At 45.1% G+C, this 26,061-nt stretch overlaps 1 protein-coding gene across 2 annotated transcripts; it reads right to left on the bottom strand.

Annotated features, from left to right (window-relative positions):
* Window positions 1–6,623: 6,623 nt before the first annotated feature.
* CX3CR1 (C-X3-C motif chemokine receptor 1) lies at window positions 6,624–24,255 on the bottom strand. Of its 2 annotated transcripts, none has more exons than XM_023231282.3 (2): window positions 24,072–24,255; window positions 6,624–10,281 (listed from the first exon to the last, which is right to left on the bottom strand). In XM_023231282.3, the coding sequence occupies exon 2, from the start codon at window positions 10,270–10,272 to the stop codon at window positions 9,205–9,207; it is 1,068 nt and encodes a 355-aa protein (XP_023087050.1). In that variant the 5' UTR covers window positions 10,273–10,281; window positions 24,072–24,255; the 3' UTR covers window positions 6,624–9,204. The 2 variants fall into 2 exon arrangements, with proteins under 2 accessions (XP_023087050.1, XP_023087048.1); XM_023231280.1 differs by lacking the exon at window positions 24,072–24,255 and adding an exon at window positions 11,557–11,703.
* Window positions 24,256–26,061: the final 1,806 nt, after the last annotated feature.

Raw genomic sequence — 26,061 nt, 5'->3', positions numbered from 1 at the left:
GTGCCAGTGACAGTGGAGCATCTAGGATGACTCCGAGGTTTTTGACCAGAGCAACTGGAAGAATAAAATTGTTATTTACTGAGACAGCACAGACTGCAGGGGAGCGGGTTTTGCCATGAGTGCCAGGAGACGCTGATTCTATATCCAAGGGAAGTTGTTAGGGAATTGAATATACACATCTGGACCTCAGAGAAGTCTGGACTGGAGAAAAGGCTTGGACCTTGTCAGTGTGGAGAGACTGGCTGAGAGAGGACAGAAGAGAAGGGAGGGGAGAAGAAGAGGGAGGCTGGAAGGGAAGAGGAGCGGATAAGTCTGGAGACTGAGCCTGAAGCCCTTGATGCATAGAGGTTAGGGAGGCAAGAAGGAACTAGGGAAAGAGACTGCAGAGGAGCACTCAGTGAGGTGGTTGGAGAACACAGAGTGGCATCTCCAAAGCTGAAAGGAAAAGGTGCTTCAAGAAAGAAGGAGCAACCACCTTTGCCTAATTCTGCTAATGGGTCAAGTAAGGGGAGGCCTGATTGTGGACCATCGGATTTAGCAACGTAGAGAACACTGGTGACTTCGACAGAAGTGTGTCTGGGGGAGGGGTGAGAAGAAAATTCGAGAATGGGAGACAGGGAGCTGTCTGGAGAGAACTCTTTTGAGTGCCTCTGCCTGGACAGGAGCTGGGGGAGATGTGGCATCAAGAGGAGGCTCCTAAAAATGAGAAGTATTCTAGCCTGCTTGCATACCAAGTGAGAATTATCCAGCAAAGGGGAGAGACAGATAATGCAGGAGAGAGGGGATAAATGCAGGAGCGGAAGGTAGAAGGGGCTGGGATGTAACGTTCAGGTGGCAGGTTTGGCTTTAGATAAGCACAGGGACGATTCTTCCATGATACGAGGAGGGGCAGCAGAGTGCACTGGCACAGCTGCAGGGAGACGGGAAGATGTGGTTGGGGAAGGCTGTGGAAGTTCTTTTCTGGTTCTATTTCCTCAGTAAAATAATGTGCTTTCAAAGGGAAACGCATATAGTAGTTCTGGAAGCGTAAATGAGCCTTTTACTATTAGGCTTCCCAGTCTGGCAGCTGGACATCCTCCTCCCCAAAGCAAGAGTACCTGGATATGCCAAGGGGTCCTTACAGCTGGAACTCATGGACTTCCCTGGCTGATTGGAGCATCACTGCTGCCAGTAAAGCCCAAGATATAGAGTATCCATAAAGTTACTATGGTTTGAATTTTTAATAAATTTTACTTCCATATAAAGTATAGATAATTTGTGAAATGCAACCCAGAGATAATTTACAAAATATTTAAATAAAGTTGCTAATGTTTGATTTCGTTCTTTCTTTTATTTTGCAGGTGTGAGCTCTACATTATGCTGAGATGGCTATGTACAAGTGTATCCAAAATGACGGTAGATACATTGAAAGTCCAATCAATGGTGCTAAATCTGGAATCAATTCTCTGTTGCCTTTTGCAGGTTGTTTATGTTTTGTATAGGAGTGGATGTTTTAAACATTCAAACTGCACAACGGCTTTAGGGTTGCTCTGCTCACCTCTATTTCTTCTTCTCCTGCTAGGAAACCCCTCTATTCCCAGAACAAGTCTCCACCTCCTGCTCTCGCCTGATGCTGTATGGCTCTGATGGCCTCTCCTTTGTCCCCTTAGCCCAGGTGCTAAGTGGCCTCTGTTCCCTTAAAATAACTGTTTTGTGATGTTATTGGTCCCTTTTTTAAAATCCCCTCATCCCTCTTCTTTTCTCTCTGCTGAAGGGCAGCTTACCATCTCCTTTTTTTTTCTTTGAGACGGAGTCTCGCTCTGTCGCCGGGGCTGGAGTGCAGTGGCCGGATCTCAGCTCACTGCAAGCTCCGCCTCCCGGGTTCACGCCATTCTCCTGCCTCAGTCTCCCGAGTAGCTGGGACTACAGGCGCCCACCACCTCGCCCGGCTAGTTTTTTGTATTTTTTTTTAGTAGAGACAGGGTTTCACCAGGTTAGCCAGGATGGTCTCGATGTCCTGACCTCGTGATCCGCCTGTCTCGGCCTCCCAAAGTGCTGGGATTACAGGCTTGAGCCACCGTACCCAGCCACCATCTCCTTTTAAGAACAGAAGTCTTTTCTTTCTGCCTCTTAAAGTCAGTAGCTGGTTTGTTACCCAACAACAAAAGCCCACAATATCCTGACCTCAAAGACTAGGAAGGCAGGTGGTACTAAGGTCAGGGATTGGGAGTCTTAGAGAGCAAGCAACACATTGTCATCTCTCTGAAAAGTAAATTTCCAGTAGCTAGCAAGAGATTTATAAATGCTGAAATCTATTAGTCTACTAATTCCTTTCATACAATCAAAGATCTGTGCAAAGATTTATGTTCATCATAGTGTCATTCCTTGTAGTGAAAAACATGGGAGTAGCACCCATGCCTGTCAGTAGGGCTTGGATGGACAAAGTCTATTATTGAGTCCTATGCAATCATTCAAAATCATGTTTGATTATAATAGATGAGAAAATGATCATACTATAATGCTACTTGAAAAAAGAAGATATAAAACTGTATATATGTTCTGATCTCAAATTGTTTAAAAATAAAAATGTGTTTTTTATATATATAAACGTATATATATGTTTATATTTAAAAATAAAAATCTGCTTAACTCTGAAATTTGTCTTTTTGACTTAAGGCTATATTATGGACATCCTTTTAGGATCATATTTATAGAATTGATTCATTCTTTAAAATTTTTTTTATTATACTTTAAGTTCTAGGGTACATGTGCACAATATGCAGGTTTGTTACATATGTATACATGTGCCATGTTGGTGTGCTGCACCCATTAACTCGTCATTTACATTAGGTATATCTCCTAATGCTATCATTACCCCCTCCCCCTTCCCCACAATAGGACCCGGTGTGTGATGTTCCCCTTCCTGTGTCCAAGTGATCTCATTGTTCAATTCCCACCTATGAGTGAGAACATGCAGTGTTTGGTTTTCTGTTCTTGCGATAGTTTGCTGAGAATGATGGTTTCCAGCTTCATCCATGTCCCTACAAAGGACACGAACTCATCCTTTTTTATGTCATTCTTTTAAATTATACAATATTTTATTGTATGGCTGAAGTGAAATTTATTGAACCATTTTCTTATTGATGATATTTAAGTGCTTTTAGGTTTTGTTCAGTTTTTAAAATTGTAAATGGACAATTTATAATTATATAGAACTATGGGGTAAAAAGCACTGTTATGATTTATGAATACAATGTGAAATAATTAAATCAAGCTAGTTAACATACTCATCATCTCAAATAATTAACATATTTTGTGGTGAGACCATTTGAAATTTACTCTCTTAGCAATTTTGAAATGTGCAATACTCTATAGATTCACCATACTGTGTAATAAAACTCCGAAAAAGAAAAAAGCAACATATTCCTCCTATCTAACTGAAATTTTGTTCCCTCTAACCATTAGCTCTCTCCTTTCTCCCCACTCCCTAGCATCTGTAACCACCATTCTACTCTCTGCTTCTACAAGTTTGATTGTTTTAGATTCTACATATATGTGAGAATATGCAGTATTTGTCTTTCTGTGCCTGTCTTATTTCACTTAGCATCATGTTCTCCAATTCCATCAATGTTGTCGCAGATAACAGAGTTTTCTTCTTCTTAAACGCTAAACAGTATTCTATTGTGTATATATGCCACATTTCCCTTATTCACTCCTCTGTTGATGGACACTTAGGTTGATTCTATAACTTGGCTATTATGAATAATGCTGCAATGAACATGGGGATGCAGGCATCTCTTTAACAAACTGATTTCACATCTTTTGGGTAAATACTCAGAAGTGGTATTGCTGGATCATATAGTAATTCTATTTTTAGTTTTGGAGACACCTCTAAAATGTTGTCCATAATGGTTGTACTAATTCATATTTCTACCAATAGTGCACAATGATTCCCTTTTTGCCACGTTCTTGCTGACATTTATTATCTTTGTCTTTTTGATAAAAGCCATTCTGGCAAATCTGAGATGTATCTCATTGTGATTTTTAACTTGCATTTTCCTAATAATTAGAAATGTTAACATTTTTCCACTTACCTGTTGGCCATTCGTATGTCTTCTTTTGAGAAATGTCTACTCTTGTGTATTTTTTTTTTTTTAAAAAAGTATGCTCATGGCAGAAAATAACTTCAATGTTAAACCACAGTTGTCTCTGGGAGGTTGAATAGTGTGTAATTAAAACATTTTTAATTTTAAAAAGTGTATTTTTCATGTTTTCTATAACGAGTATCTTTCTTTTAGAATCAGAAAAATGTACAAATAATTTAAAACAAATGCCTTGAAAAATGAACAACCTTACCTAGTATTCAAAGAAATGCAAATTAAAATGTTATTTTTGTTTCTATCTCGGTAAATAAGGAAATATGGAGTAAAAGAGTAATCTTCCTGCTGAGCATGTTTTGCGGTTGCTAGCGCTGCCCCGCCGCCGCGGGTGTGTCTGGAGGAACTCTCCCTGTTGCCTAACAACTGCTGTAATATAACAGAAATAGAAACATGATGCTTCACATCCCTCAGAAAACGACTTGGCCCTTGGCCCTCCTGTGGATGGAGAGTATATTGAAGAGAAACCGGATATTTCTAAATTTGCTAAAACTCGCTTTTCTCACTTGCTCTCAGATCACGCTACTCTTGAGTAGCCAAAAGTTTTGTTGCCAGCTCAGCAAGTGAAGCAAACAATATTACAAGTCATGTTGAAACTGAAGTGGTCCCCATGGGCCAGTGAGTACCGTGCAAGTGGAGAAAAAATTAGCTGCTGAGTTAGGACGAACTGCTCCAATTTTGAAGGCACAAATGGGCATCATCTTGGGCCCAAGTACTACCCAAGGTGGACCTCTCAGTCAGGCTCTTATGCTCCCAGGTGTAGTTATTGACCTTTGAGGCCAGAGGTGAACTCTCTCCCTGGATGCTCAGGGACAGCATCTCTGAGAGAGATGAATGGAAAAACCATGAGACCCTGTACACACTCTAGGTACAATGGATTACAAGGGTTGATAGCTCTTCTTAGTAATGAAAGCAAATATGCTCCATCTTTCTTGATGGTAAGGTCCCTGGGAAGGAGACACTCTCTTAGAATGTCATCAAATGACCATAAAATAAGCATGAAGTGAGTGGAATTATGTGGAAGGGATTCAGCATTTTACCCAAGCACTGGGCAGCCCCTGGGTATGGCTGTCCCTCCACCATAGGCCAGTCTGTCTAAGGCTTGGCCCACCCACCCAGATCCTCTTAGAAGCCACTGATAGCATTTGCCTCTGGGAATTCTGCAGCCTTTGCTGATGAGTCTCAGTTGACACCATCTGTCATTGCAGATACAGATGTCTCCAAACAGCAATTGCCAAAGGCTGTGCCACACAACACACACCTGTCCATGTACAGATTGATTCTGTTAAACTCTGCAGCTACCTTGCAGGCTTCTCTTCCCTGCCTCATTATCTGCCTGCAGACCTTCCTTCTGTGTTCTCTGCTCTTAGAGGCCAGATTGATCTGTATTTTTATCAAGATGAGGAAGGAGATGGTAGACTGAATCTACCTCTCCCAGTAATTCACTGTGCTACCTTGGGCCACCTGCTGGCCTTCTCTAAGCCTCCGTTTTCTTACCCACGAAATGTGGATTTGGACCCAGTTATCTCCAACCACCCAAGAGTCTGCGATTCTGCTACTAAGAAAAGCAAAAGGAAAGGACAAGACAGCAAGTATTTAGTTGCTGTGAAAAGCTCAGTCTACTAATAAAAATAATAAGTATAAAAATAATTACCACCATTCATTCGAGCTTGCTTTGCCAGGTCTGCACTGTGATCTTTGCAGAAGTTATCTTACTGAATCCTCTGCTCCAACCCTACCAAGTGGGAACTACTTTTACTTTTATTTTTCTGATGGGGAGACTGAGCCTCAGAGATGTTAAATAACCTGCCAAAGCAGAGAGTTAATATGTTGGGATTCATCACAGACAGATTCCTCTGCTCTTGGGAAGCCCAGAGGTCAGAAGCAGCAGTGGGTCTGATTCAGGTGTGCTCTGAGGGCCAACTGTCCTTTCCAAAAATGCCTTCCTTTATTTAGACACCAACATCCTTGCTATTTTGGATTTTTCAATGAGCTTCCTTATTTTCTTCCTATTCTGTTCTATTCAGAAAAATGAATGAATGGGCTGGGCACGGTGGCTCAAGCCTGTAACCTCAGCACTTTGGGAGGCCGAGATGGGCGGATCACAAGGTCAGGAGATGGAGACCATCCTGGCTAACACGGTGAAACCCCGTCTCTACTAAAAAAACACAAAAAGCTAGCCGGGCGAGGTGGCGGGCGCCTGTAGTCCTAGCTACTCAGGAGGCTGAGGCAGGAGAATGGCGTAAACTCGGGAGGTGGAGCTTGCAGTGAGCTGAGATCCGGCCACCGCACTCCAGCCTGGGTGACAGAGCGAGACTCCATCTCAAAAAAAAAAAAAAAAAAAAAAAAGAAAAGAAAAGAAAAATGAATGAATGAATAAATATAGGTTCCTAATGATACAAATTTAATTTTCTTCTAGAAATGAAAGTGTTTGTTTCTCTTCTTTTATTTCTCAAGCCAAAGTAATTATTTCCTCCTTCTTGGAAGTCCAGAAATAGTTTAAACTTTAATTAAAAGTCTTATGGTTCAACAATTGGAATGAGGATCAGGTAATAATGAAGAAACTCCGTGAACACCCCGCGGAGAACCAGCACCCCCTCCATTGGTTATTTTAGCTCAGCCCACAGCTAAAAGCTCAGCTCAGAAGGTTCCTACCACCCACTCCACTTCCAACACCTTTTAATATTCACACAGAGTTTTCTCATTGTGAGATCCTCATGCTCTCACACACTTCCTTTATATATGCCGTTTCCTCAGCCTTGAATGCCACCTCTTTCTTTACCTGAAGAACCCCTTTCCCTTAAAGACTCAGGTCAGAAGTCACATAGTACTCCTGTGCTACCACCTAATGCAAAGTGTCATTATTCCTCTACTTCTCTTCTGCATTTAAATGTTAAATTATTGAGGGAAGAGGCCTGGTCTCATCGTTTTTGGAATAGCTCTGGATCTGCATTCACATTTTGTATATAATACAACTCAGTAAAGGTTGTGTAATATTGACTTTCATATGTGTGTATCCAAAGCTAACATGTTCCCATGCCCTTTGACTCAGTTTTCCCCATGGCAATGAATTTAACCACAGGAAATAATTGAATGGGAAAAAGAAAGTTATACAGATGGAAGTTCTATAAAATATGTATTTGCTAAACATTGGAAACAAGTTAAATGTTTATCAATAGAGTAATGGCAAGTAAATTGGGGTACATGATCTTGAAGGAACATGACTTATTCTCTCATTCATTATACAAACATGAAGACTGCCAGAGAGCTATCAGATACACAGCAATTTATCAGATACCACATCTGCCTTCAATGAATACACAGTCTGGTAGAGTCTTCTAAAATGATAATTACCAAACTACATAGAAAGCGAGCACTATTTGTGGTGTAATGTGAAGAAGAAAACAAATCAGATTATAAAACCATCTGTACATGATGACTGCAACTCTAAACATGTGAGAGTGTGAACAAAGTCTGGATGGGTGAATACAGGAATGACAATATTGATGTGGCTAGATTGGATGACATTTTCTTTAGCATTATTACACTTGGTTTTCAAGCTTTAAAGCTTTAGATTGTTTCAAACGTTTCTAGGGGCGGGGGGAAATAGCTACTCCCATGACCCTGGCTCCCCAGGTTGGCAGTGGCATGAATGACAGGGTATTTTTCCAGATGGGCAGGGGCTTGCCACAAGGTGATTGGGAGGGGATATTCAAGTCAGTCCAGGAGAGACGGGTTACGGAAGGCTATCACTCTGTAGACTTGGGAGTGCTCACTGGGTGCCATCGTAAGAACTAGCCTCTTCTGTGTCTGTCCTATGCCACGCAGCAGCACCTGCAGGCTTCTCTAAGTTTTGTCAGCACCACAACTTGAGCATAGCACAGCAGTGCCAGGTGTGGGGGAAGCAGAAGTCTAGGAAGCAGACAAAAGGGTTGAGACCTGCAAGAGTTGGTGGCTAGTTCCTTCTGCTGGAAAGGATGATCTCTATGTGAAAGGCTTATCACTCTTCTATAGACAAGGAAACTGAAGCTCAATTAGTCCCAAGCTACCAGAATTGGGGTTGGAATCCATCCCTTCTTATTTTGGGGCAGGGTTTTCCTGTTTCCCCTACTGGCCTGGGAGCAGGTGGAGATGCATTAGGTCGTATGGAAGAGACAGGCTGATAGGATGAGTGGAGCCCTTTGGGAAGGAGGAGGCAACGGGGAATCTGTTGGTAGGATCCCATGATGGAGGTATGAGAAGCCAAGCATTTGAGTTTTGACTCAATGCAGCAGGCAGTGGGGGGCCCTTATAGATTTGGGGATGTGATGGAGGAGGGCTTAATGAAAATGAGGCTGGTGTAATCAGGGGAGAGGCTGGGTCAGGCACATGGTAAGGGTGGTCTGTGGCATTTGTTCTGTGTAATCAGAACAGTACCCACCCATTCAACTTCTTGGAAATACGTACTTCTGCTTATCTATCAGTGAGATTGGACTGGAAGCTTCCATCTTACATATCCCTTCTCCATGGATAACAGCACCTTCCAGGGATGGGCACCTGAAACAAACTTGGCCTATCAGAGCACTTACCTGGGAATTTTGCCCTTAGGACCAGAGAAGCATGGGTGTCAGCCCCTCTCTGGTGATAAAGCTGTGTCATGTAAGTCTAGGGGATCTATAATAACTAAAAGATTTGAGTGTCAGAGAGAGGGAATTCTAGCTAGGCTCAGGCCCTGGTTTCCCCTCACTTTGAGGGCTCAGACACCCTTTTGTTATGCCACAATATGAACAATATTCACCACCCCCTTTTAACTAAACTAGGCTGAGTTGAATTTTTGTCATCTGCAAACCAAAAAGTTCTGATGACATTTACAGTAAGAGAAATGTCTACTCTTTGTCAATCAAAGAGTTCAATTTGTTCATTGTTCAAATTTTGAGCACAATTCTCAACAACACTCTGGGGTGGTTTTGTGTGCATTGGGTCCACCACTTTGTGCCTGTAAGAAAAAACAACAAAAATCTTTCCTCACTATTCAGCATCAGGTTCAGGAACTCCAGGTTCTCTGTAGACACAGGCTTTGGGAGCCCCTTCAGAGAAGGAGGGACGCATCTCCGTCACTCGTGTGGTAAGTAAAATTGCTACTCAGAACACTTCCTTGCCTGCTCCTTTGTGATTCAGATGGAGAGAAATCAACATGGACTGAGCGCCCACACAGGACAGCCAGGCATTTCCCATACAGGTGGTAAAGGTATCTTCTGAACTTCTCCCCAGCAAATGCATAGATGAGAGGATTCAGGCAACAATGGCTAAATGCAACTGTCTCGGTCACACTGAGGGCCAGCCTCAGATCCCTCCTCATGTCACAACTGGGAAAGAAGTCGTAGAGCTTAAGCGTCTCCAGGAAAATCATAACGTTGTAGGGTGTCCAGAAGAGGAAAAACACGACGACCACCAGAAGGATCAGTTTGATGGCTTTGGCTTTTTTGTGGTTCTTGCAGGAAAACAGCGTCTGGATGATTCTGAAGTAGCAGTAACTCATAATGAGCAGGGGAAGTAGGAAGCCAAGAAAATTTGCTTCCACATTGCGGAGCACGGGCCAGATTTCCTGGAGGACCTCGGGGTAGTCACCAAGGCATTCGTTTTCTTTCTGTTTTGTGAACATGAACTGGGGTGCTGCCACCAAAATGGCTGCTGCCCAGACGCCTAGGCTGATGGTGACACCATGCTGCACGGTCCGGTTGTTCATGGAGTTGGCGGCCAGGACGATGGCCAGGTACCTATCAATGCTGATGACGGTGATGAAGAATATGCTTCCAAAAAAACCGATGAAGAAGAAGGCGGTAGTGAATTTGCACACGGCGTTTTGGAGGCCCTCTTCATTTATCACATAGTGAGTCCAGAAGGGCAAGGTGGCTACAAATAGCAGATCAGACAAGGCCAGGTTCAGGAGGTAAATGTCGGTGACACTCTTGGGCTTCTTGCTATTGGTGAGGGCAAACACTACCAACAAATTTCCCACCAGGCCAATGGCAAAGACAACGGAGTAGAATATGGACAGGAACACAGTCCCAAAGGCCACGATGTCCCCAATATAACAGGCTTCAGCTGAATCATCGTACTCAAAGTTTTCTGTAACTGATTCAGGGAATGGATCCATGGGGACAGCCTGGATCAGAAAGAAAAACAAGTAACTGCGTCAGTTCTCAGAAAAACAAAGTTGGAATTCTGTGTGGCCTCATATGTAGGCAGGCAGGAAGAAACAAATATTGGTTGGGTGCACACTACATTTCCCAGCTTCCCATTTGCCGTGTTGTTTAATCCTCACAACAGTCTTGTGATGAAGACTGCAACAGACTCTTTTGACAGGATAGGCAGACTCCTTTGACTTGCCCAGAGCCATGCAGTAAATGGCTCCGTGAGCATTTGGCTCTAGGCTTTTTTTTAAGATGTAGTCTCGCTGTGTCACCCAGGCTGGAGTGCAGTGGTGCGATCTCAGCTCACAGAAACCTCTGCCCCCTGGGGTTCAAGCGATTCTTCTGCCTCAGCCTCCCAAATAGCTGGGATTACAGGCGTGCACTACCATGCCTGGCTAATTTTTGTATTTTTAGTAGAGATGGGGTGTCATCATGTTAGCCAGGCTGGTTTCGAACTCCTGACCTCAGATGATTCACCTGCCTCAGCCTCCCAAAATGCTAGGATTACAGGCGTGAGCCACAGCGCCTGGCCAGCTCTAGGCTTTTTGAAGCTTGAGACAGATCTGTTTTTCTTTGACTGTCCAAAGTCTCTCCAAAAGCTAGCTAGTTTGACCAATGTGTGGATGAGAAAGGGACAGCCATGAGCAGGAGGCAGGGGTGAGATGGGGTGAATTGGGGGTGCAGCTGTAATTCACACTTCCAGTCCAAACTTCCCCAAAGCAATTCTCCATCCTCTTCCTTTATTTCCACCATTTCCACTCTCTGGCCCCTTACTTTTCCAAGAAGCTAGGCCTGGAGAGAGAAGCTTCAGACCCAGAGCCTTGGGCAGAACAGCACCGGGAAGCCCTCATCTTTGTTTTTTGAGAACCATTTCACTTTCTCTTCTCCTTATAACCAACAAGTCCTTCTCTTTCTTAGCAGGTATCAGACAGTCATACACTCTAGAGTGACTACCTTGTTTTGGGTTGCCCAGGACTTTCCTGGTTTTAGCCCTGAAAGTCCCACCTATTGGGAACCCCCCACTCCCAGGCAAATCAGGACTGCTGGTCATCCTACAACCCTAAGTGAAGAGGAGGTGTTGCCATCATTCAGGGCTCTGCAGTCATAGAGGGGCTGGCTGATCCAAGATGGAGGATGGGGCTCCGATGTCTACTGGCCTAGGCTCCGAGTGACTAATTCACCTTACCGTTACCAGCCCTATACTTCACTTTGGTCTGGTCTTCCCCACTATTTTTATCTCCTGTTACCTTCTGAGCAGGAATTGAAAAAAGAAGACACTTCTGCAGGCTGCACTCCCCTTCCTTTCGCAGCCAGGACTTGGTCATTCACTCCAGAGCTGGCTGGGAGGCAGCCCCTTCATACTGCTCCTGTGGGTGTCTCCTCCTCCCTTCCTCGTGATACCACAGATGCAGATGGGTCCCTCAGAAACCCTCAAAACAGGCCTCCTGGTTGTCACCACCTCCCTCTTTACCACAACTTACAGCAAAGCTCACACTTTAACCGAGGGAGTTTCCACGCCCCACTCTACCCTTTCCACGATGGTTTTACCCAGGCAGTGTCTCACCAAGATGAGGCCCACCCAGCCAGGGTGTCACTTCTCCCTTCCCAGCCTCCTCTTTGAGGCCTGCATCTCACCCAGAATCTCCTGGGGTAAGTGGGCCGAGGCTTTACGACCCAAGCTGTCTCAGGCTGTGATGAGTTCTCAACCCCAGGGAACGTGTATGCTTTCTCTGCTTCAGGCTGCAATGGCCTTTTCTCAGAGAATAATCTCTGGTTGTGACATTAATTAATAATATTTAAGTCGAATGGTATAAAATGGCTGACATGCAGCTATTTTTGAGCCACATCCATGTCAGTTTCATATGACTCAAGCTATATGTGGGGAAACAGAAATTGCTACTTAGTGCCTGTAGCTTGTCACAGAGCATGATCTTCCCAGACACGCTGCTGCATGAGTAAAAATAGTCAAGTCCTTGGTGGTTCTATGTTAGGGACCCTGGAGCTAGCTACTTTCTCCCTCGCCTTCCCCCAGTGAGAAGAGCTGGCAAAGCTGACCTCAAATCCAATAAAAATTGTCCTGCATCTCTTCACGTGCCTGTGGTCGGTCCTTTAGCCCAGGAACTTCTGTGGACTCGGGCACTCCTGAGATTGAATCCTGCATCTGTCCTCTCTGGCTAAGTGATGGGTGAGCTTGAAACTTCTGAGCTTAACATTCTTTGTCTGTAAGATCAGGATTCATTCTCATGCCTGCACACACAACTGTTTTAGGGGGAGCACCTGGCACAGTGTGTGTGTGTGTGTGTGTGTGTGTCGCATACAGCAAGAACTTAATACATGTTCAATTTGTTTCCTGCATTATGTGAGGAAGCAGAAGCCCTTTGGATCTTTGGAATCATCAGGGCTGCCTGTGGACTCCCATGTTCCACCTCTACCCTGGGTATCCTGGGAATTTGATCTTTAAAGGTCACTTTATTTTTTTTCCCCCTGAAATAAGACACGTTTTCTTTTCAGATTATTTTGGGGGAGGGGAAGTAAGCCGCCCTTTATTGAGCTTTCACTAAACTGTCAGACTTATTGCTCTACTTGGATCATTATCGATCTAATCCTTTCTGCAATTCTGAAAAAAAAAAAGTTCTATATTTAATTCACTGCCCTGCTGAATGGGGATATTCATGATGAGAGGAAGGAATGGGACAAATGTGGAGAAGGCAGGGAAGTTAGAAATAAGCAACTGACTTTCTGGTTGAGTGGCAGAGGGGTCCCAAATCAGGCCCTTTGCCTTACTGGGTGCCTGGGCTCAGGGCTGCCAGGTGCACAGGGACATCTCTAATTTGCACCAAGTCTCCATATAAGCCTCGGGTGGTCCTGGCTTGGCAGGGAGCTCATGAAAAGATCAGTCAAGCACAGTCTAAGCCAGAAAGGAGCTTGTCTTCTCAAAGGGGAAAATTCACATAAAAACTTTGGTTAAGGCAGAATGGCAGAAGTGGGTCAATGTATCCTCTGAAGATGGGATGCAAATTCAGGTAATGCTCTGGGCGGGATGCTTTTGCCTGACACGTGGTGGTATTATGTATTGAGAGCTAAATGGCTGGTTATGGGCACCCATCTGGCTTGGGACTGCTCCCTGCCATCCAAGGGGTCTGCTCAGTGCGGGCAGAAGAACACTCTGCAGCCCTCATCCTAGCTCCCTGCTGTCTCAGAGTCCCCAGTGAAGACCTAGAATTGCCATGGCTCCCACAGGAGTCTCTCGGTGCTGGCACAGTGAGTGCATGCAGTGGGTGCTCACCCAGCATACTGTGGTCCCTGCTACGAGTCATCTGGACCATGCTACAGAGGAAAGAGTGGTACAGATACCGCTTTCTACGAGTTCCCACGTGATTCTGAGGATCAGCACTGGTCATTGAGGGACATTGTTGACCTTCATGTTCACATTTCCATTTTGCACACATCATGCCTCACAGGAGGCACAGCTGGAAGCACGGGGAGCGGGACTGAGGCCAAGGCCTGTGCTCTTCCCACTCTCCCTTGAAGATGGAGGAGACTCGGGCCCTGGGCTTAGGGTTCAAATCCTGGCAGGGGAGAAGAGTCAAGGACACAATGACTACCAAACAGTTGAGTCCCAAATCCAGTGGTAAAAAGGCATCAAAACAACAGCCTTAGCTTTCTCCTCTAAAAAATAACCTCTTAGGTTTGTTGAGAGCGTAAGAATTAAATTACTTTAAATTGCTTATTGGGATTTATCATAGACACACAGATGCTCAAGCAAGAGTATACACTGTCACTGCAGCAAGCTTCAAATATAAATGAAGGGAAACAACCCCAATGTCCATCACTAGGGACAGATCAAAGTACGATAAGTCTAATAAATGGAATACCAAGCAGCTGCTTACAAACACAGTTTCCAGCTCTTGGAAACTTGGGAAAAACAACAAAAACAGGCAAATCTATATGTTCTGTTATGGAACAATCTCTAAGATATACAGGTAAATGAAAAAAGCAGGCCGGGCGCGGTGGCTCAAGCCTGTAATCCCAGCACTTTGGGAGGCCGAGACGGGCGGATCACGAGGTCAGGAGATCGAGACCATCCTGGCTAACATGGTGAAACCCCGCCTCTACTAAAAAATACAAAAAAATAGCCGGGCAAGGTGGCGGGCGCCTGTAGTCCCAGCTACTCGGGAGGCTGAGGCAGGAGAATGGCATAAACCCGGGAGGCGGAGCTTGCAGTGAGCTGAGATGCGGCCACTGCACTCCAGCCCGGGTGACAGAGCGAGGCTCTGTCTCAAAAAAAAAAAAAAAAAAAAAAGAAAAAAGCTAGGTGAGGTACCATGTACATAGTATTCTGTCATTTGTGGAAAATAATGATGCGTGCGTATTTTGCACAAGGTTTAAAGATCTCTTAAGGAATACACTGGTGCTGGTAATAGTAATTATCCCTGGAGAGGGATTCTGAAGGACTGAGGATGTGGGAAAGGAGACAGTTTTTATGGTAAACTTTTGGAAATTTTTTTACCATGTACACATATTACCTATTTTGGAAAATAGTTTAATTAAGTCATTTGGAATTTTAAAATAAAAATAAACAAAAATATGAGTTATATGAAAAACGAAAAATAAGTAACTTAGTACAATAACAAGCATGCTGCATATACTTAATAAGTGGTGCCAACATATAAAAGAATCATCTCTATTTTATGGGAGAGTAGATGAACTCAGAGAGGGTGAATAACTTATTCAAGGTGATGCCGTGTGTGTGCAATAGGGCTGCAGTGAGGGCGCAGATGTGTTCGGCCTCAGCACTTTTTTTTAACTTCACATTACACCCCTTCCCCATTCCTCTTTCCCAAGACTAGGAGTCCCTAAGAGAAGACCTATGTCCTCCTCAGCTCTGTAGGCCAATGTTCAACAGAAGGCCTGGTACACAGTGAATGCCATATGAACATTTGCAGAAGGATAAATATATCCTAGATCTTTGTTCCGAAGAGTTTCATCTAGTACTGATGACAGCACCCTATCAGTCACCCTGATCTCAGGGGTGCTCATGAGCACACAGGTGTCCTTTCTGATCATAGGCTAGGAAGCCTTGAACTCTGAGAAGTTAGTAGGTGCCTGATGTGTTAAATGAATGAATAAAGAAGTGAATGAAAGACTTCAAGCAGCAAGCAAAGAGATTCGTCAGCTCTATAATGTGGAGCCCCAGGAGATGAGCAGAGGCTCACCAGCTCTCCACAGTCAGAAAACAACTTGGAAAACACAACCTCTCATTTCAACCATACCTCTCACATGTGGCTTTTGAACATATGTAGTCACAAGATAGATATCAGCGTGGGTAACAGCAGCTCTGTTTTCTATGCAAATCTCAAGAAACAGCATGAGTCATGGGGCAACATAGGGTTTTGCCTGGTTCTGAAGGGACTTGTACTCTGTGTGCTGGAGCTAGTTCAAACCCACCCTTGGTAGCCAAATGCCCCAGAGCACGTGAAGGCACCATTTACATCAGAAAGCTGACATCAGTGAAGATGTGTCCTTCACAGAATGATTCCAGTGAACTTGATAGCTTTAGCAAGGTGCTTTTTAAGGAATACCGAGCCTGAGCTGAGTGCACCTCCTATCTGTGGATCCTCCAAGATGTTCAAGGTTTGGGAGCTGAGCCTAAAGACAGGGCCCCCTGGCAGCAGATGGGAGTGTGGCCACGCCTTGGGGGTGGCCCGCAGGGTGGTCAAAGGCCTGCCAGAGGTCTAAATAGCTTTCATCTTAGGCTGGACCATGGCTTTTCTTTGTCCCTGAGGGACAACAGAAACCAAATGGAAGAATCAAATGAGGTAAGACTTTGCAGTGTCTACCCAGCTGGGCTTCTTATCCACAAGGGTTATAAGACACATGCATTCTGGGATGTTGCACTAATAAAAGAACCATCAACTAAGGCTGCACTTTACAACTTAGTGCAGTAGCCAGTAAGAATTTCAACCTTCTCTGGGCCATCCTCAGGCCTCCTTAGCCACTATTCAGTTAAGCCAAGGTTTTACTAAATGGCCTTGAGCTGAGAGTTTCGGTGAACCTAGACAGAGCTTTGAGTGTACACGTTTCATACCCAAGTAGAAATTTGTAAAATTCCCCACTCACATCCGCGGCTGATCCTGGTCTACTTCCTCTGGCCTACTTCCTTTTCTCATGCCTGCTTATTTATTTTTTAACTTTTTAGGGGAGGGACATTCATCATTACCCATTATTTTCAATCAGCTTCCCTTTTCTATACTTCCCTTCTTCTTTAGATGGCCCAAATCCATTTCTTCTTCTATCTGACATCCTATTATGTTGCTTTCCCCTTCTCTTTTGGCTTCACATCCAGCTTACTGTTTTCTAGATCCAGTGTATCTTCTGGTAGTTTTTACTCTCCTGGTCTCTGTTTATGGCTTTTTAGTAAAAGCGAAGACTAGGTTTGACGTTCAGTCTGGTGCCAAGAAAATGATGAGGCTTAATTTTTTTCTTTGTACCAAATGAGAGTAGAGAATTGCTCGAGGAGCCCCAACCCAAACTTTCCTTATGAGGATGTCATTGTGCTGTTGGCATTGCAGAATCTGAAGTTACCCTCAGAAAGTCCGAGTTTAGAAGGAGAGGAGGCTGCCATTCCTGGGTGCCTGCTAAGTGTCATGCTCCACATACAAGATCCCACCATATTCTCTTCACAATCTCACATGAGAAATGATGATCCCCATGGTATAAATTAACCAGCTGAGGCCCAGAGATTTGGTTAACTTGTTTTCAAGGAAGCAAAAGAGCCAGGATCTCAACCCCAGATGCCTCTTTCCACAAAGCCTGTGCTCCTTGCACTGCACAATGCTTTTCTCCCTGGAGGGGAAATCTGCAGGATATTGCAGGCCACTTCTCTCAAAGTAGAACTGAAAATAGCAGACCCAGGCCCCTTAAGGGAAACTGGTCCATGATGCATCTCTGAATTGGTTGGGGTTTTCCCCTCTAGGCTCATAACCCAGCAGGCTGACCCTCAGGGATTGGTGAGTGGAAAATGGAAGGTGGGGTATTATTTGCTCCTCCAGCCACCACTAGGTTATCCACACTGCCAGAGCCCCAGGAATCTAGCTCCCATCAACGATGGTGAGGAAACTGGGGTCATTTTCTCTGGAGAGGAAAAGTCTGAAGGCTGAAGGGTTAGCCTATTTTCTGCCGTCAAATATATGATAGTGCTTTTAGGGGCCACATGTTTCACAGGAGCCCACACATTTCTGAACATCAATGGCTGAAAGACCCTGGGCAGGTCACTCTGCTCTGCTTCAGTTTGTTGATGTATGAAATTAAAGCATTGGACCAGACCACCTCAAAGAGCCTTGCTAGCTCTGGCATGCTCAATTTTTCAGCAAGAATCAAACAGAAGGAAACTGCTTGTTTGTTTATTTGTTTGAGATAGGATCTCTCTCTGTTCCCCAGGCTGGAGAGCAGTGGTGTGACCATAGCTCACTACAGCCTTGAACTCCTGGGATCTAGCAGTCCTCCCACCTCAGCCTCCCAAGTAGCTGGGAGTATAGGTGTGCACCACCATGCCCAGCTATTTTTGGTAGATATGGGGTCTTACTATGTTGACCAGGCTGGTTTTGAACATCTGGCCTCGAGATCCTCCTGTCTGGGCCTCTCAAAGTCCCAGGATTACAGGTGTGAGCCATTATGCCTGGCCAAGGAAGCAGTCTTAAAGAGCAACATGAGTCCTAGGTCAGCAAAAGTCAACAGAGTCTATTGTCAACAGAGAGGCTGCCCAGCAGCCTGCGCAGGGAACATGACACTTCTGGGGCAAAGCCTCTGAGCATTCAGATGAGGTTCTGTTTGGAGACAGGGAGCTGGATCAGTTGGTCAAGTCTTGGCAAATCTTGTTTACCTTGCACTAGACAGAAAGGTTCTCAGTTGGCTGCCATGCCCAGACCCCTGACTGTTTGGGAAGCCAAGTTTTACCAGGTCCTGATGGTTTTCTCATTTATGATGGCAGCTATTTTTATAACACACATCCCTTGGGATGCAGAGAGAGCAAAGGCTGATGGGGAGAGGAGTGCTGAGTTCCATGTTAAGGAGCCATGAGGAAACATTTTATACCCCATCCCTTATGCAAGTAAATTCAGTGACTATCTATTCCCATAGCAACGAGCCCACCAAGAACAGCATGGCATTGTCTACCCGCCAGGGTTTCACACAGGCCAAATGCACACCCAACCACCCCCTCCAGCCACCACCAAAAAAAAAAAAAAAACAGCAACAGGAGAATCCTATTGGGTTTAGTGAATTGTCCCTTTACAAAACCTGCCATTATTTTGTGTTTGAAGCCCCACCCTTCCCTTTCCTCTTCAAAATACTTTATGATATTTATTTATTTATGTCAAAGTAAACTGCGAAATTTTGAAGGCAAATACTTCATAATTTTTTTAATAATTGAGAAAGATGGACTGTTAATTGTTTAATTATTAATTAAGTCAATATTTTTGAGCATCTGTACCATATTCAAGTCTAAGGATAAGTAAAAATTAAAAATAAAAACTTTTAATTCTTCCTGTTAAAAATGAGGACAGAGATCTCCTCACCTTTTTTTCTCAGAGCATTTACTTTAGAAAACTTTTTTTTTTTTTTTGACACGGAGTTTTACTCTTGTTGCCCAGGCTGGAGTGCAATGGTGCGATCTCCGCTCACTGTAACCTCCACCTCCTGGATTCAAGTGATTCTCCTGCCTCAGGCTCCCGAGTAGCTGGGATTACAGGCATCCACCACAACGCCCAGCTAATTTTTATATTTTTAGTAGAGCCATGTTGGCCAGGCTGATCTCGAATTCCTGAACTCAGGTGATCCACCCACCACAGGCTCTCAAATTGCTAGGAATACAGGCATGAGCCACCATGCCCGCCTGGAAAACTGTATGTATTTTCTCCTCTCTTTGAATGTATGTAAATCCTTTTGAAACTAGATAGGCTTTTTGTCAGCTTTATGAGCTAGGCTAGTCTTTCCCAAGGACCTGGGTGTCATCTCTTTGAAATGTAAACAAGCCTAAGGGAGATAGTGCTTCTATCTCCTAGTTTCTGTGGGAAGGTAGGAGCCTAACTGAAGAACCTTGCTCTGTGCTGCAAAATTATCCCTTGTCTTAAAGATAAATTTGATTTTCCTCTGGGTAGAGCCAGTTAGCTAACACAAGTGGTTAGCCTAATTACCAGGTAAATTTAGAGTGAACCACGTATGGCAAACGGTGCTGGCAAGACCTTTTACTTGAGGAACATTATTGTTTGTCTTGATAACATGGGTGTAACAGATTGTATCCATTTGGCTATACAAAAGGGGGAGATTTCTTTCTGTTCTTGCAATCTCTTAGTAGAAGGCCTATAATGCTCTGCACGTTTTGGTTTACTGCTTGTTCCATAATAAAACGGTTCTTTCTCTACTCCTTTTGTGGAGAGAATCTCTGTGTTGAAAGAAGACTTTGTTAATTCTATTTCACCAATACTAAGCACTGTACTAAATTCTGTAGAGGCAAAAGTGTTTAAGATACAGTTCCTAGAAGTGTTTATTATTGCTTAGTAACAGAATATAAGAAAAGTTATGGGAAGCCCAAGGATTGAACCTCTATATCTGTCTCCTTAAAAACTGAAGGAGGGTGATCAAGAGGATATTACAAAAAAAAAAAAAAAAAAGCTGCCATTTGAGCTGATGTTTTCAGGATGGGGAAAGTCTTCCAGGTTGACCAAGATGGAGGTGGCAGTGAATAAGGGGTGGGCTTTGAAAACAAAGTCACAGAGGGTCTGAGCATAGGATGGTTTCCCAGGGCCAAGACCAGGCAGAGGGAAATAGAAACAGAATGCAGTGAAGATGGTGGAGCTGGGAGGGACCCACATGCTCCCGGAGTGTTCAGGAAAGTCAGTTTAGGCTGAGTGCAGGGCTTCGGGGAAGGATGCAGAGAAAGCCAAGGCCAAAAAGGGAGAAGAGGGACAAAGAGAGGGGTCTCAAATTCCACACTAAGTAACTACAAGGAAAAATGATGAAAGACTTTGAAAATAGACACACACTGAATGATGAAAGGACTGGGAGTCCTTTCTAGCATACTCTTTGGGGCTACCTCCCCCTTTTACTGCCTGAGCTAATTTTACAGCACCGTAGGTTATAGCAGATAGCAGTGTAAATGACTCTTGTTCATGGAAATACAAATTGTGTCTGGTGGAGATGCACTAGATTAAGTGCCCTGTGGATATGGACCAATTGTGCCTTTATCTCTAAATTCATCTCAGTATTTCTGAAAGCATCTCACTCGTGCTGTTGGTGTGGCTGTAGACTGCTAATTCTCATTGCTGCATAGGATTCCACTGTATGAATAGTCCGTGATTTATTGCCATTTCTGCTGCTAATGCACACGTAGGTGGCTTTCAGTTTATTGCTAGTTTGGACAATGTTGCCGTGAAAATTTTTGTGCATGTACATCTCCTACAACATGGATGCATTTTAAAAGTTTAGTCTTGAGCCAAACCAAAAAGTACGACTCCAAATATGAAGATCAGAAATAGGCAAAGCTAAACTATATTGTTTAGGGATGATATTTAGATTCAGTCAAAGTAGAGGGAAAAGCAAGGAAGTAATCACCATAAAAGTCAGACCTATGGTTCTTTGTGGGAGAGGAAGAGGCTGTGATCAGAAAGGGACATGAGAGAGGCTTCTGGGGTTCTCTCTGTCAGCCCGGATGGTGGTAATGTGGGAAATTAAATCTAATACTTTGCTAACCCAGACAGTGTTCTTTCAGTGTGTTGTATTTTGCAATAAACAAAATACAACACACTGAAAGGAGACTTTGTTTTCTCCTTAAGCACACTTTAAGGGGAAAACAAAGGTGGTCTAGGAAGACGTTTAAAGACATATAATACAGCTTTTCTTCCCTACTCACAAGCTAAAATGCTGCACTTTGGCCAAACAAGATGAGAGGGCTGAAGCATCAGCTGTGGCCAGCGTGCCGTGAGAAGCCCACCTGTGTAGCAGCCAGCAGATTCTAAACCCCTCAAGAGGGAAGGTGGGATCAAGGTTCAGCTAGAAGCCCCAACTTTCCCCTGGCTTTTCTGGGCAGAGTGAGTGACGCCAGAGAGCCCGACTTCTCGGAATGCCTGGGCTGTGCTGCTAGGAATCAGAACATGTCCTCGGGAAAGGCAGCCAAGATCTGGATTCTGCCATTCAGGTTCCACTCCCTCCTACGTCCACGACCTGCTATGGAGCAGCAGAAGTTCCCCTCCTTGTTCAGCTCCTCCATTACAGGTGCTGGTTCCAAACGTCTCTGAACTCAGGACACTGGGTCAGAGGCTGGGGCTGGGGAGGAGCAGTTGGATGCTTGGATCCCAAGCAGGAGGTTTTTTGAGGCTAGGGTCTCTGGCTAGGGAGAACCATACCTGACATGGCCACTGTGCCATAGCTGCCCGGGGCCGGGCAGGGTTCCTCCTGGGCTGGGGTGGACTGGATCAGCTCTAACACGTTCTTTGTTCTCCTACCCCTATAGCTCTGGATTCTTCACAATCTCATTCAATAGTAGTCAGTGTTTTTCAGGTATCCAAACTTTCTGAGACTCGGTTTCCTCATGACAACAACATATATTGTTTCTTGAGCACCAAAGATGGGTCAGGCAGTGTGTTTGGGACTTTCTATATCATGCCTTTAATCCTTGTAGAAAGTCGACACATACCCATTATGTGCCTTCAAAGGCTGATGGACAATCTCCATTTTAAAAGTAGGCAACAGACTTAGCAAGCACTGTGCACAGTCACCAAGTGCAGAGCCAGGACTTCATTCCAAAGCCAAGCTGCCTATGTCCCCATCTGTGAAGCGGGGTCAGCTGAGGAGCAGGGCTCAGGGGCAGACTTTGTGGAGACTGGCACGTGGCTGATGGATAGTAGGTGCTCCTTTCCCAGAGGTGTGGCAACTGCCAGGTCAGCCTGAGCACTAAGAAGAACCACACTGAGTTTGGGCTGAGACTATTTCCTGCCCTGCCTTCCTTTGTGAAAATAAAGCCAAGCGAAGAGGAAGATGAAAGAATCCACCCTAACCTTCCTGAGCCCATTTCTCATTCCCAGGGGTTTTGAACCCCAATCCACTGCCCCCATTCCCAACCCACAGTGGTCCTCACGGCTCTGCAGCACAGGTCTGTTGCCCACCCTGCCTCCTCTCAGGAAACCCAGGTCCCTCCAAAGCGCCCTCGGGGGCCTGGGATGAACTGCGCCCCGAGCAATGCAAGCTTTCTTGCCTGCTTTCACATGGTTCAATTTTCCTTTTTTTGGGCTCAGTTTTTTTCTGCCTCATGTTTTCTACCTCAAGTATTTCAAAAATTAATTTTGTGTGTGGGGAGAGGGGGGGAAGGAGGTGTTGAAAGAATCCTAAAATTGCTTAGCCGTTCTCTGGACTGAGCAATAAACTCACAAAGCAAGGATTGCAGGCTCTGTGAGGCTGTGATTGCCAGAGGCGAGGCAAGAGAAACAACAAGCCGTGGCCATTCCTCAGCTGGGGTCTCTGATGGATTTCCTCCTGTTTTGTACTCAGAATGTCTTTCTGAAGACCATGTTTTCCACCCACACAAACCCGAGCTGAGTGTCCTCACAATGGTTGTAACAGCATATATCAAAATTGAACACTAAATTTGTGCCAGGAATTTATTAATTAAAATAGCTGTTCTAAAAAACTGTAGATGGGCCAGGCGCAGTGGCTCACACATGTAATCCCAGCACTTTGGGAGGCCGAGGCCAGCGGATCATCTAAGGTTGGGAGTTCGAGACCAGCCTGACCAACATGGAGAAACCCCACCTCTAATAAAAATACAAAGTTAGCCGGGCGGTGGTGCATGCCTGTGATCCCAGCTACTTGGGAGGCTGAGGCAGGAGAATCACTTGAACCCAGGAGGCAGAGGTTGCAGTGAGCCGAGATTGTGCCATCGCACTCTAGCTTGGGCAACAAGAGCGAAACTCCGCCTCAAAAAACAAAAAACAAACAAATAAAACCCAAAAAAACAAAAAACCAAAAACCTGTAGATGGCACAAAAAGTGGAAGAAAAAGGAAAAAAAAACCATGAATCTATCTGTAATGCAGTTTCCTAGAATCAACTACAGCAATCTTTTAGCTTTTCTCTATCTACATTTTATACGTATTTTATATTTATATTAAGTGCATTTATATTTATATTAAAATGCAGATAACATTTTAAAAACTCTTTATTATTAAATTTTCAAATAAAAAGTAACTTTTCAAAAAAAGCAGCGAGAACCTCCTTGTACCCATCACCTGGCTTCAACAATTAGCAACCCATGGTCAATATTCCTCTATTCCCCACTTAATGTCTCTCCTGAATTATTTAATTTCACCCATAAACATTTGTGTGCATCTCTAAAAGATAAGGACACTTTTTTAAAGAAGACTTGAATGCAATTTCTCATCTCAAAAAATTAGCAATAATTCCTCAACAGCATCCAGATGCAATTTTTCATGTTTTTTTCAGTTAGTATAAAATCATGAGCTTTTCTCCACGTCTCTAAAGTGTAATTACTAACGTTTCTAATCTTATTCCACCAGGTTGCGTGTAATTATAAATGATCTGATCACTCCTTGCCTCCCCCACTCTTCCATCCCCTTGGACATATTTAGGCTACAACATCCCCAGGAAAATGGTTTCCATTGTGTGCACGTAAGGCAAACAAACATTATTAACCTGTTAGCTGTCCACTGCTCCACCCCACCCACAGGTACCCAACTAGTCCTGTGCACCTACCTGGCGTGGACTGCCAAGGGAACCTCTGGATCTGCCAATCAGCCACCCTGTCCTGCGCAGACTCTGCCAGAGTATTTCCCTTTCCTTCCCTCTAAGAGGGTTTTATTTGCAGAGTTAGCCAATAGTATCTTGTTTCCTGTGAGGGAGACTATCTTTAGATGCTGCAACAGGCAAGCTCAGACACTCCAGGGTGGAGGCCAGCTGCCGACAGGAGGGCCTGACTTTATAAACCTGGAAGACCTAAACCTCGGGGAAGACTGTGGAGCTGGACGGAGAGAGGTGCCACTTACCCCAACCTGGAGATAGGGGGCAAGGAGCAGGCCCTGCGGTCAGCAAAGCACAGCACAGTCAGCTCTCATCAATGGGGTGCCTTCAGAAAGCTGGGAGAGCTCATGGGGCCCTCAGCTTCCCTGCCCATGAGAGGGACCCCAGAGTACTCACTGGACCACATTGGGGCACACACAGCTCTTCTCCTCAAAGTGTGGTCCCAGGTGCTGGGAGGTTATTAAAGACAGCACCTCAAGCCCTGCCCTGTATCTGCTGAATTAGAATCTGCATTTTAGTGAAATTCTTAGAAGATTGATATGCACACTGAGTTTGAGAAGTTCTGGTATTGAAGGCATCTAGTGAGTACCTTGCACTGGTAGATGCTCAATAAATATATTTTTCCTCACCTCTCTGCCCCAAGGCATTTAGTGGCTCCCTATACCCATCAGTCAAGCCTCAGGACACAGCTTTCACCCAGGACCTGGCCTAGGCTCCTTTCACAGTCTCTCTCCCTGCCACTCCTGCCCTGCAGTGGGGAACCTGGTGGGCTCCAGCATCCAGTCGTGCTTCTGCTCCCTGGCCTGGCCAGCTTGGGGTGACTACAACGTGAATCTCAACCGCTACTGCCTCACCACCTTCCCATCACTTCATTACCTGCCTGACTCCTGGCACATACTATATAATTCCAATCCATCCCTAGCCAGGGTCTGGCCCCACGGTAGGCCTTCAATACACCATCATTAAATGGTCCTTGACTCCTTCGAGGCCCCTCTGGCCCCTTGCTGCCCACATCCCAGTCACACCCGGTGCTCCCTTAGCTCTAGTCACTGTGGTATTCTGAGGACAGGGAGTGCTCTGTGCGCTCCCCACCTTGCCCCTCCTCACCTCCCCCAACCCCAGGACAGAGCTGGGGGCTGCAGTGCAGTGCTGCGGGCTTGGTGGCCCTCTCATGGTGGAGGAAGTTCACCAGCAGTTTTCTTTCTTTGTTCCTGATCTCAGTGTTTGGCCACCTTTCCCTACCTTTGGCCAGAAGGCCGAAGGACAAAAGCAGAGTCAGGCCGCTCCCCGCCCACTTTCTGACACTGGCCTCTCCCCACCCCACCCCACCGCATGATACATCTCCTGGGGTCCACTCAGCAGGGCCGGCTGCCTCAGCCCCTTCCCTGCCTCTGACTCCCCTCCTCTTCTGAGGGCTCCTTTCTTGGACCTGGCCAAGACTCTCCCTCTCTTCCCGTCCCACACTCTTGAGGACAGTCTCATCCACCCCACATCAGTAATCCCCTCTGTGTTCATGAGGCCACATCTCTACCTCCATCCAGGGCCTGGATAATTTCTCAAGCCCATCCAACCTTCTCCGTTCTCTGTCTTTCCTCTCACCATTTACCCCACTGGCCATTCTCCACCCGGAAGCCAGAGAGCTCTTCCTGAAATCCAAGTCTGCCAACTTAAACGCCTCCAGGGGTTCTCTCATTCCTAGTTTAAGTCCACAGCCTGGTAAGCACTGCCTGCCCCTTCTCACCTCCTACTGTGTTCTCACCACTTCCACTTCCCCCAACACGCTTGTGCCCGTGGAGGGCTGTCTTCCCTTCCCAACTCACCTGGCTTGCCTGTCCAGGATGTGACTTTACCCGCTTTTAAAGCTAACAGATATGTTCCACAGCTGCTAGCAGCACAGGGCTTCATTCCTGGCAAGCATGGCCACCAGCATCCAGTGTCAGTTGCC

Source organism: Piliocolobus tephrosceles, chromosome 2 (genome assembly GCF_002776525.5).
Source record: "Piliocolobus tephrosceles isolate RC106 chromosome 2, ASM277652v3, whole genome shotgun sequence".
In the NCBI taxonomy this organism is placed as follows: domain Eukaryota; kingdom Metazoa; phylum Chordata; class Mammalia; order Primates; family Cercopithecidae; genus Piliocolobus; species Piliocolobus tephrosceles.
The sequence above is the reverse complement of the archived record's forward strand: the minus strand, read 5'-3'. Positions and strand labels throughout refer to the sequence as shown.